General features: G+C 41.7%; 2 protein-coding genes across 2 annotated transcripts in view; one reads left to right on the top strand and one right to left on the bottom strand.

The window, feature by feature from the left end:
- Positions 1-3515, top strand: part of LOC124612926 — a 63897-nt gene extending 60382 nt beyond the window's left edge. The window contains exon 3 of the mRNA XM_047141423.1: positions 1801-3515. Coding sequence (XP_046997379.1) covers positions 1801-2869 — 1069 coding nt within the window. The 3' untranslated portion in view covers positions 2870-3515. The remainder of the gene's footprint in view (positions 1-1800) is intronic.
- The window catches only part of LOC124613548 (E3 ubiquitin-protein ligase MYCBP2-like), a 798425-nt gene that overhangs the window by 527816 nt on the left and 257954 nt on the right, over positions 1-12655 (bottom strand). The window lies entirely within an intron of this gene.

The following is a 12655-nucleotide window of genomic DNA, read 5'->3' as shown; positions in this document are numbered from 1 at the left end:
AAGACAATTGCTGAGTAATGCCACTATACATCATGGGCACTTGTCTAATACTGAAAGCTGAAGCATGTGATTTTTAGATGTAATTATGATTACTCCTGCAAATATATAAAAATACAGACATTTTACCTATCAAGTACACAACACAGACCCTTGCATCTTTGTCAGGTTGGGCATGCTGCTAAGCTGGCTTAGTTCTGCCCTCAAGGCAGCCTACGTCTCCGGATTTAGTGTTATGTCATATATTATTTCCAAAACTACTGTTAGATCATTAAAAAATGCACTGATACAACTATGATGACTGTCAACAGCAGGGTAGTTGGAAAATCTGCTACCAAATGGACATGTCATGTGTCCAGTAAAGCACATGGGGGCATTTATAATGAAAGGGAAAACTGTAAACTAGCAGCTCATTTTCATGTATTGCCTCTGGCAGGCACATTATGGCCTTCTGCCTTGTACATGCTAACACGTATTTCTCATGCCTTTTCCTCTTTCTCATCACTTCCCTTAATGATACATGCACTAGTTCCCCAACCCTACTACAGAGACGGATTTTCCTTGCCATGCTCAGTCTGTCTTTGTCTCACAGTATTTGTCTATTGCACATACCTGGAGGTGCCAAAGTGTCACATTCCTATCCTGTGCACTTGCTGCTTCCCCCAGAGCCACTGTTCCTAAATCCTCTCTCCCATTACATACCATCTTTCTTCTCACACCCCTTCCACCTGACAGCTACTGAAATTTTCAGTTAACTTTATGTCCCTGTCGATGACTTAACATCTCTGCTATTTGGTGAGTCATTACTTTTACTCCTGAATTATTTATTACATCAATGAAACTTTAGCTGCCTCTGTACCAGGCAGAAGTAGGCACAATCTTTTCTGCAGGCATTAGAGGTACAGTAATGTCACCACCAAGAACAAATCCTCTCTAATGGTATCACTATAGTCAGCTCATCGAGCTATTACGGCATCATTCAATTTTTAGTGCCATCAGGGAAGAAAAACAGTTAATCAGAACTGTAATTTTCCCTGCAGAAGCTACTTAGACTTAGTGGATTCATGTGAGCAGTTTAAGAATACTGTGTGGGTTTGCAGAAACAAGTAACTAATTCTGCAAAAACAGAAATATCCTACATGATAATTAATTTAAATAAAGATGTACTATATTGCTTTGCAGCAACATCTAATGAAAAAATAATGCAGTGTACAGAGTAAGTTATGATTTGCTTCTCTTTTGTAAATGTGTACTTGGACTCATTCCATATATTCTTTTTGATGATGAGATGAATGGAAGAATTTTTCAGTACATTATGAATACCTTGTCTGAATTACAGTAGCGTGCTTATTATTTTATCACTAGCGTAACACTGTTTTGGACACTCAGTACTACTGAGCATCTGAAGCAGAATTATGCAGCTTATGTATTCTTGGTAGCATAAAATTGTTTACATTGTTACAGACCTGGAAAATGATTACAGAAACAAAATGATATGATCATCAAGAATAATTGTTGCTGTGTTGTTCACCTCTAAAAATACCTTCTGCACATGAAAATCTTCAGTTTCACTATTATTCAGATTCAATATAAATAGCAAATCCCTCTATAATTTGCTAGGTGACTCAGTTCAAAGGAAGGAAAGACTGTTCTTAATCTTTTTCGTGTTTTAAGTATCACAGTAATCTTTCAGAGAGTTCATTAAAAATATTTTTTCTAATAAGGCACTCTTTGCTATAAAGCTTTTGCAATGTTAAATAACTGGTGTTCATAATTATAAATATGGTTTTTGCTATTTTTCAGAGATCGGATTGAAGACATCCTTTTGCACGCATTGCACATCGAATACATAGCACCATTCTCTTTTGCTAGTCTGGGAGAAATGGACCGACTGGAGATCATAAACTGTACAATTGACAAAATTGAGGGACAAGCATTCAAGAGGTTTTCTGTGGACACATTTATCATAGCTGGAGGGAGTATCAATGGTGAAGTACACAGTCGTACTTTGTCTGATGTAACTGTGATGCGCGAAATGCACATAGATGGACTGACAATGGAGGAAGTGCGGAGCCAGGCATTTGAAATTGAAGGACCACAAGTCTTCACACTTCGTGCCTGCAACATAAATCGGACTCATGGCGAAGCATTTAGAGTGGTTGTGAGAGGGCCTGTAGAAATGAGGAACAACTACTTCTCTGTGTTAGATTCAGGTGCTTTTGCTGGGTTGGCTGTAGATGGATATAGTCTAAGACTTCATAATTTAAGAAGGGTTACATTTGAAAACAACACAGTTGGAGTCTTTCAGAAGGGTTCACTACGTTTTAACAAAACTGGTCTTGACATAGTTCTAAGAAAGATAGTGGTGAATCAGCCATGTTCATGTTCTTCACTAGAAGAATGGAGTTCTTATATACAGAAGGATGTTCAGTATATCCAGTTGAAGGGATCTGCATCACTGTCAACAGAAGAAATATTGTGGTGTATAAAGCAAGAACCGCAGAAGAGAGCTATACTTTTTAGAGACTTCCAGATGTTGCAGTGCAGTGCTATACCGTCTGGATTGAATTTGTTCCTTCTCATCATCATTCCTATTTGTGTTCTGCTACTGGTAATTGGTATCTGCATAATTTTAATGAGGCGGAAACAAATTAAAAATCGGAAGCACTGGGTTAGTGTGCCAACCTCTAACAATTCAAAAGGTGGTGATGAAAACAAAACTGCCAAAGATAAGTCTGGAACACCAGAAAATAGACTGAAACTGGTTGTTCCTGATGGACGAACATACAGGGAAACTGAATTACACGTTATTGTTGAAAGAGCAGAACCAATAACAGATAATTATCTCACTCCATCTAATGATGGGAAGTGAAGACTTTCTTCATGAAGACTGTCGATCTTAAGTGATTCGTATAAGCCTAGCATGCATAGTGCAACAAGTACCATGCTGTGCTAACCACAGAATGCTAGTCACAGTACTACTTTGCTGTGTAATGAAATGTATTATGCTTTAAAAACATCACGTAGGACGCATTAATTGATACAAAACTGTGATATTAAATCACTATGTACACAAATGTGATAAACTGTATGAAGTGATGTGGAGGAAATAAAACTGTCTACATCCATACATAATACAAGGAGTAGATACATGCACATGGCAGGAGGTACTGCCAATATTTAACATTGTACCAATTGTGATTTTTCCTTATGTAAATGAAATACAAAAAATATGTTGATACTAAGCAGTATTCACATGGAGCAAGATACAAACTGTTTTATTTTTTACAAGAACTAGTCATTTTTCTCTAAACATATTGAATATGAATGTAAATTGTATTTTAGTTTTGTAAACAGTTGAAAATCAACTGTATATCTGACTTAATAAAGTTTCTTCATATGAATATTAGAGTTTGGTGTACAGCGATCAACTTATTTATAAAATGTGTTTGTTATAGCTATTTGCCTTAAATAGCAAATCGTAACATTGTTTTGGCATAATTAAAGCTACTCTACGACATAAGGTATTTCAGTTGATATTCTTCCTGTACCTTTATTACATAAATTTCTTGATGTTACCCTACTTCATATGTGCAGTGATATAAAACTTTTTCTTTCTTTCATTCTCTTCCCTTCCCTATGAAGACTGAAGCATTTGGTGTTACCATAGAATTTCTAGTGTTGTATGGAGAATTAGTTTGGCTTATTTAAACAAAACACTATATTTTTTTTCTTTCAGTATAGGATTACAATGTATTTAGACATGGCCCTTACTACTATAACTGACTACTTAAATTTCTTGTGCATCAGGTTAGTCAGCCAAAGGCTTGAGCTTCACTTTATGACCCATCATTAGGCTGGAATTCTTGTAGGACAGTGACTTCTTACTTTACTGATTTTGATATACACTCCTGGAAATGGAAAAAAGAACACATTGACACCGGTGTGTCAGACCCACCATACTTGCTCCGGACACTGCGAGAGGGCTGTACAAGCAATGATCACACGCACGGCACAGCGGACACACCAGGAACCGCGGTGTTGACCGTCGATTGGCGCTAGCTGCGCAGCATTTGTGCACCGCCGCCGTCAGTGTCAGCCAGTTTGCCGTGGCATACGGAGCTCCATCGCAGTCTTTAACACTGGTAGCATGCCGCGACAGCGTGGACGTGAACCGTATGTGCAGTTGCCGGACTTTGAGCGAGGGCGTATAGTGGGCATGCGGGAGGCCGGGTGGACGTACCGCCGAATTGCTCAACACGTGGGGCGTGAGGTCTCCACAGTACATCGATGTTGTCGCCAGTGGTCGGCGGAAGGTGCACGTGCCCGTCGACCTGGGACCGGACCGCAGCGACGCATGGATGCACGCCAAGACCGTAGGATCCTACGCAGTGCCGTAGGGGACCGCACCGCCACTTCCCAGCAAATTAGGGACACTGTTGCTCCTGGGGTATCGGCGATGACCATTCGCAACCGTCTCCATGAAGCTGGGCTACGGTCCCGCACACCGTTAGGCCGTCTTCCGCTCACGCCGCAACATCGTGCAGCCCGCCTCCAGTGGTGTCGCGACAGGCGTGAATGGAGGGACGAATGGAGACGTGTCGTCTTCAGTGATGAGAGTCGCTTCTGCCTTGGTGCCAATGATGGTCGTACGCGTGTTTGGCGCCGTGCAGGTGAGCGCGACAATCAGGACTGCATACGACCGAGGCACACAGGGCCAACACCCGGCATCATGGTGTGGGGAGCGATCTCCTACACTGGCCGTACACCACTGGTGATCGTCGAGGGGACACTGAATAGTGCACGGTACATCCAAACCGTCATCGAACCCATCGTTCTACCATTCCTAGACCGGCAAGGGAACTTGCTGTTCCAACAGGACAATGCACGTCCGCATGTATCCCGTGCCACCCAACGTGCTCTAGAAGGTGTAAGTCAACTACCCTGGCCAGCAAGATCTCCGGATCTGTCCCCCATTGAGCATGTTTGGGACTGGATGAAGCGTCGTCTCACGCGGTCTGCACGTCCAGCACGAACGCTGGTCCAACTGAGGCGCCAGGTGGAAATGGCATGGCAAGCCGTTCCACAGGACTACATCCAGCATCTCTACGATCGTCTCCATGGGAGAATAGCAGCTTGCATTGCTGCGAAAGGTGGATATACACTGTACTAGTGCCGACATTGTGCATGCTCTGTTGCCTGTGTCTATGTGCTGTGGTTCTGTCAGTGTGATCATGTGATGTATCTGACCCCAGGAATGTGTCAATAAAGTTTCCCCTTCCTGGGACAATGAATTCACGGTGTTCTTATTTCAATTTCCAGGAGTGTATGAAGAATTACGAGCCCACCATAACTTCACACAGGTAGCACTAATTATCTACTGCCAGACTACTTGTATGACATAATGGTAATTTTGTCAATGGAGCACTGTGTAGAGTTATGATCAAAATTCAGAGAATAATCTTAGGTCCCCAAATATCATTAGTTTCATATAACTTCAATGATTTAAGCAGTGCATACCAGGAAAGTCCTCGATAGGCACGAATGTTATCTGTTTCATACTGAATTGGAGTGACATTTAGTTGAAAACTACCACACCACCTGGTCCATCCAAATGCAGGGCCAGTTCAGCAAGAGCTACGACCACCTCACTCCGGTAAGAGGTAATCTGTATGACCTTCTCCCACATTTCTAAATGATTCCAAGGAGTTTTTCCATTCACCGCTAAATGGTAATGGCACTGTTTTCACGGCAGCAGCATCAGCATCAGCCTCAGCATTTCATTCATCATAGTTCAGTCAATGTGCATGGAAAAATTTATAAATTATGTACACAAGCCTCCCTTGTGAATCTGTCTATCTATTAGCGGAAACTGTATAAAAAATCTGTGCAGTAGTTCATGAGACTAGTCCAACCATACAGACAAAAACTGGTGGGCAACTCCAATTTCTATACATACCAGGTGCAGATGCATGAAACTGGAATATCCCTGCAGATGGTGCTAGCCATCAGTGTAGGGCCCATGAGACTGTGTCTGCAGCCCCATCTGCTTCCTGTAATGGCTGATGACGAATGTCAACACACAGTAATCCAAGTTCCATACATCGGTATCTATTTCAAACATGTTTAGTTTTATCATTTGAAGAAAACTGCTGCAGAATAGCATTGAATGCTTGTCAAAGATTTTGGCAAACATGCTCTTGGGAAAACAGTGTTTTGAGTGGTTAAAAAAATTCAAAAGTGGTTATTTTGATGGAGAAATGATGAGCGCCGGAAACCATCAAAAAAGTTTGAATAAGATGAATTGCAGGTCTTATTGGATGAAGATGATACTAAAACTCAACAGGAACTCATTGAACAATTGAATGTGATGCAGAAATCCATTTCTCTTTGGTTGAAAGCTATGGGAAAGGTGCAGAAAGTGGGAAAATGGGTTCCACATGATCTGACTGAAAGACAGCAAGCAATTCAAAAGAAAGTCGTTATATTTTGAGAATCACTAGCATTGTAAATCATGGGTGAATCCATGCAATCCATAGACGTCCACTGCAAGACTGAATCGCTTTGGTGGGATCCGAAGGGTGTCATCTACTACAACCTGCTAAAACTGTTAACACTGATCACTACCAACAGCAAATGATCAATTTAAATTGAGCATTACGTAAAAACAACCTGAATAAGGAAAAAGCCAATACAAAGTCTTATTGTTCCATCATAACATCCCATCACACGCTGCAAAACGGGCCAGGGAAATGATCAAGTTGTTTAGTTGGGAAATACTGGGGCATGCAGCTTATTTTCTAGACTTGACTCCTTCCAATTATCATCTATTTGCATCACTGGGACAATGGCTTGCTGTCGCTGACTATTTTTACTGCAACCAAATTCCAGTTTCATACTTCTACACCTGGTATAGATAGAAGATGCTAACACACACTGTAGTTCAAATTCCACATAAATGGCTATGCCTCTGGTTCTCAAAATGGTGGGAAACATAGACACCCTATTCAAAGAACACCAGTTTCAAACTAATCATCAGATAAAAGATTGTCTCAGATTCTTCTGCCGACATTTCTTTGATGTTTTTTCTGACATTTTGCCAGCATGAGTATCTGGCATCCTCGAAGCTTCACCCTCCATTGCTGGCAGTGGAGTGGAGTCAGGCTCGTGGCCACAGATTACATGTACCTGCCATATCAACATCAAGAGCTTTTCTGTGGCCATTTCCGGTGTTATTCTGCCCTGCTACTTGCAACAGTCATCCGCTGCAAAATGGGAGTCCAGGAGCCGTTCACTTTGAGGCTTTCTTTTTCCTTGTTGAAGATATTATCATGTTTATGATTTATATAGCTTATCTCAAGAAGTGGGTATGATAGGTCTTCTCTGCAGCAAGAACTTGTGTGCTGTGCCATCATTGATTTCTCCACCAACCCCAACCTGCAATGCCACTTACGTTAAATGATCCCGATGTTGGTTGATTGGCCAACAGACTTTTCCTCTAGTACATGGTATGTGGTATATTCCCAACATTGCAAGTTTGTCCCCTTTCTCCTATGCCAATCTGAAACACACTTTGATCTTATTTGTCAGTTTATACACTGAAGAGCCAAAGAAAATGGTACACTTGCCAAATATTGTGTAGAGCCCCCACGAACATGCAGAAGTGCCGCATCACAACATGGCATGACTTATGTCTGTAGTACAGGTAATACTGGAGGGAACTGACACCATGAATCCTACAGGGCTGTCCATAAATCCGTAAGAGTGTGAGGAGATGGAGATCTCCTCTGAACGGCATGGAGATATGCTCGATAATGTTCATGTCTGGGGAGTTTGTTGGCCAGCAGAAGTGTTTAAACTCAGAAGAGTGTTCCTGGGGCCACTCTGTGGCAATTCTATATATGTGGGGTGTTGCATTGTCCTCCTCGGTTTGCTCAAGTCCATCATAATTCAAAAAGGACATGAATGGATGCTTGTGCTCAGATAGGATGCTTATGCACATGTCACCTGCCAGAGTTGTATCTAGACATATCAGGGGTCCCATATCACTCCAACTGCACATGCCCCACACCATTACAGATCCTCCACCAGCTTGAACAGTCTCCTGCTGACATGCAGGATACATAGATTCATGCAATTGTCTCCATCCCCGTTCATGTCCATCAGCTCGATACAATCTGAAACGAGACTCATCTGACCAGACAACATGTTTTCAGTCATCAACAGTCCAATGTCGGTGTGGACGAGCCCAGGCGAGGTGGAAACTTTTGTGTCGTGCAGTCATCAAGGGTACATGAGTGGGAATTCGGCTCCGAAAGCCCATATAAATGTTTCGTTGAATGGTTCGCACACTGACACTTGTTAATAGCCCAGAATTGAAATCTGCAGCAATTTGCGGAAGGGTTGCTGCACTTCTGTCAAATTGAACGATTCTCTTCGGCTGTCGTTGGTCCCATTCATGCAGAATCTTTTTCCAGCCACAGTGCTGTCAGAGATTTGATGTTTTACCAGGTTTCTGATATTCACGATATCCTAGTGAAATGGTCATACGGGAAAATCCCCACTTCATCGCACCTTGGAGATGCCGACTGTAACACCAAGTTCAAACTCACTTAAATCTTGACAACCTGCCATCGTAGCAGCGGTAACCAACCAAACAACTGTGCCAGACACTTGTTTTCTTATACAGGCATTGCCAACTGCAGCACCATATTCTGCCCATTTACATATCTCTGTATTTGAACATGCATGCCTACACCCGTTTCTGTGGCGCTTCAGTGTATAGTCTTCATGCCATATTTGTGGACTATAAGGCTGATTATCTCTGTCACTCTGGGAATGTATAGCAGAAAAGACCTACCCAACATTTCTCTTTCCGATGTGTCACTTTGCAGTGTGTGGGATTCGGAGACACTTCTTACATAACTGGTAGAGTACCCACTGATCCTCAGAGTGATTTCTGGATGTTCATCTCACATCTGCGGTGCTGTGGCTCACATATCAATCTCGCTTGCATTATGAGCATATTAACCATGCCACTTTTCTGGCTCAAGTGGTGATTTGACAGTTTGTGCAGGTAGAGTCCACGTCTGTCAGTTTTTGAAACGCATTGTGTCCTAGGTTTTGACCACCCCTCATGACCAGCACATCTAGAAATGGTAGCTGTTGTTCCTTTTCCACATCCACGATAAATTTTACGTTGACATGGAGACTGTTCATGTGTCTCAGGAAGTTGCTGAGCTCTTCCTTGCCATAATGAAGGTATCATTGATGTATCTGACACCTTCAGTTGTGATGTCTTGCAGGAAAATGGAACTGATACTACTCCATAGTGTCGTTGAGCGGCACTTCAGCAAACAAAGAACAATATCTAAGCTGACGAAGGTGTTGTGTGGTCCAAGTTTTAGTTTCTGCAGCTTCTCAATGAAATGTCCTGAGTCCTTTATGAATGTGACAGTCTTTCCCACATGTGACTGGGGCAGAAAAGCCAAGTGTTTTGCCAGTTATATGTCAGTGAGCCGTGAGCACTAAAAATCAATCTTAATGGAACATCTTCAGTAATCCATGCAGCTGAGGTGGTATGACTTCTGTGTTGTGGATGTTCCTTCTTTGTTTACCATTTGAAGTGCCATTCAGTGACTCTCTGGAGTACACTGATACAATTTTCCTGCAAGGCATCACCAAGCTATTTCATGCATGTCTCACCACGAGCTACTTCATGTCAGGAATGGCAACTTCTATGAATAGCTGGAAGGCATCAGCATGGCTAGTCCACTTAGTCCAGCAGTGGCCAACATCTTCATGGGACATTTCAAAGCACAGTCACTGGACTTGGCAACTTGTAAACTGAAGGTGTGGTACAGATATACTGATGGTGCTGTCGTTGCATGGGGCCATTGTGAGGAACAGCTCAGTGACTTCCTAAGACATGTGAACAGCCTCCGTCTCAACATAAAACTTATGATGGAGGTAGAAAAGAACAAACAGCTATAATTTCTTGGTGTGCTGGTAAGAGGGATGGTGAAAACCTGGGACAAAGTGTGTATAAAAACTGATGCACATGGACCGATACCTGTATAAACTATCAAATCACCACCCAAGCCAGAAAAGAGGCATGATTAATATGCTCGCAATGTGAGCAAGACAAATATGTGAGCTGCAGTACCTCATATGCGAGATGCAACACCTGAAAATTTTCTGAGGTGCAATGGGTACTCCATCAGTTATATAAAAAGTGTCACAAATCAGCGAAGTGACACATCAGAAAAAGAAATGTTGGGTATGATCTTTCTGTAATAAATTCCCAGAGTGACAGACAGAATTGGCCCTATATTGTTCAAACATGGCACAAAGACTATTTATAAACTGATAAATAAGGTCAAAGTGTGTCTCAGATTGACAAAGGAGAAAAGGGACCCACTTGCAGTGTCATGTATATACTGCAGAAAAATCTATGTCAGAATGACTGGACACTCAACCAACACCAGGATCACTGAACATAAGGGGAATTGTAGGTTGGGGCAGGTGGAAAATGGCCATGGCAGAGCATGCGCTGTGTGTGACCAGCTACATACTAAAATTCACAGACACTGAAGTTCTTGCTGTAGGAAGAGCTATAACACCCACTTGTTCAGAGAATCTTTCACCAAAAAAGAAGAAAACCTTAAAGTGAACAGATACTGGATTTCAAAGCTGCAGTGGATGACCGTTGCAGGTAGCAAGGAGAGAACTGCAGTGGAAATGATCATGGAAAAGACATTGAACTTTGGTGTGCCATGTACATATAATCTGTGGCCATGAACTTAACTCCACTCCACCACCAGCAAGCTTTGAAGATGCCAGCAACTCTTGCTAGTGAAACATCAGAAAAATCTCAAACACTGGGTGGAGAAGCCAACGCAGATGTCAACACGCAGTTTGTCAACAAGTGGCCATGAAAGCGTTAACACTTGAGTAAGATAAGTGACTGTTATACGATCAATCATACGGAGATCAAAATAAGCATGTGCACATTTGTTTTGAAGAAAATACCCGCTGCTCAACATATCTACCATAGGATGAGTGGTTGTGGTTGTGCTCCATGCAGGAGCTTGTTACTATATTAAATACTGCCTTTAAGTTTTTAGGACAAATTTGACCCCATCTACTTGAATAGTGAATTTGAGCCCACCATATTTTGTTATGCAATTATATTTTATCTCATAAAATGATTGTTGACTGAAAGAACTCCTCATGCCTATCAACAATATGCCCTGCTGTTACTTTTATTTGTTCCATTTTTAAAGTGTTATTTTACAGTTTTTGGAAGCCACAAATGCTTATGACTGTGTGCAACCAAATGTGTCCTCAAAAATGACAAAATTTCCATTCCCACATCAAGGCATAAGTCAAAATCAATGCCTGCAGGCAGTCTGAACTGAACAGTGAAGGCAATAGTCAACTGAGCACTGGAGGGATTAGTAATGCCAAATTCTATGAAGATATTAGATGAGAACAAAATTGATTAGCGAACCAGAAAACTCATGAACAAACTGAAAAGCAGCTTTAAGAGATAAAAATACCTGGATTTGATTTGCTACATACATTCAGAAATATGTACTAACAGTTTGGTGAAAGCATTGGCTGTGAACTAGATGCTGAACTTCTGCACAGTATTGACACAGCTCATCATTGCAGTGGAGTGAAACAGTTGATGCCTTAGACATCTGCGCCTCAAGCAGAAAAGACTGGTGACTGCTGAGAAAACTTGGAGGTGCCAACCTGCCAGACTGCATGAAGGCTATAGAACCCCTAAAATTGGATCACATATAATTAAGGTTAAAAAGAAATTCAAGGCTCTAAAATTAGCCTGTAATCCTGAGTCAGACAGCTCCAGAACATTCAGCAGTGAGGAAATAACGACAATTCTCAAAGAAATGAAAGCGGGGAAGACACCTGGTTTTGACAACATCCATTCAGAATTCCTGACCCACATTGGAAAGCATGTAAAAAACTGGTTGGCATTGTTATCTACTGATATCCTCCAAACTGCAACATACCCCAAAATTATAGCCATCTTAAAACCAAATAACAAACTGCAAAAGTTACTGACCCATTGCTTTGTTTAGTACAGTATACAAACTTTTGGAAAGAATATTGTACAACAAAATTGACCGCAAAATTTTTCCAAAACCTATCTGCTGAATGGGCAGGATTTTGCCCATACCACATCTGCACCAACCAGAAGCTCTCATTGACAACTTTTATTGAAACAGGATTCCAAGACATATAAAAGACTTCAACTATATTTATAGTTCTAATGGCAGCTTATGATACTGTGTGGAGACAATGTGTTATATTCATAAAACAGGGAACCTCATCAATGCTGTGTTAAGCAACAGGAGCTTCGAAGTTCTAATGGGTAATAAGATGAGTCCTCTAATGAAGCTTATTAATTGCCATCCACAAGGATCACTGCTAGCCCCCACTTCTGTTTTCCCCGTATATATAGTAGATATGTGGAAGACATCATCGAGGAAATGGGGGTATGCTGACAATTGGGCTCTTTCTGCGAACCGCAAGGCAATGACCTGGGAATTACTGAATCTGTCTTACCTGAAGACCTACAAATTTTTGGCAAGTATTTCCATAACTAGAGGTTACAGCCAAGTGCCACAAG

Source organism: Schistocerca americana, chromosome 4, assembly GCF_021461395.2.
Source record: "Schistocerca americana isolate TAMUIC-IGC-003095 chromosome 4, iqSchAmer2.1, whole genome shotgun sequence".
NCBI lineage: Eukaryota > Metazoa > Arthropoda > Insecta > Orthoptera > Acrididae > Schistocerca > Schistocerca americana.
The sequence above is the reverse complement of the archived record's forward strand: the minus strand, read 5'-3'. Positions and strand labels throughout refer to the sequence as shown.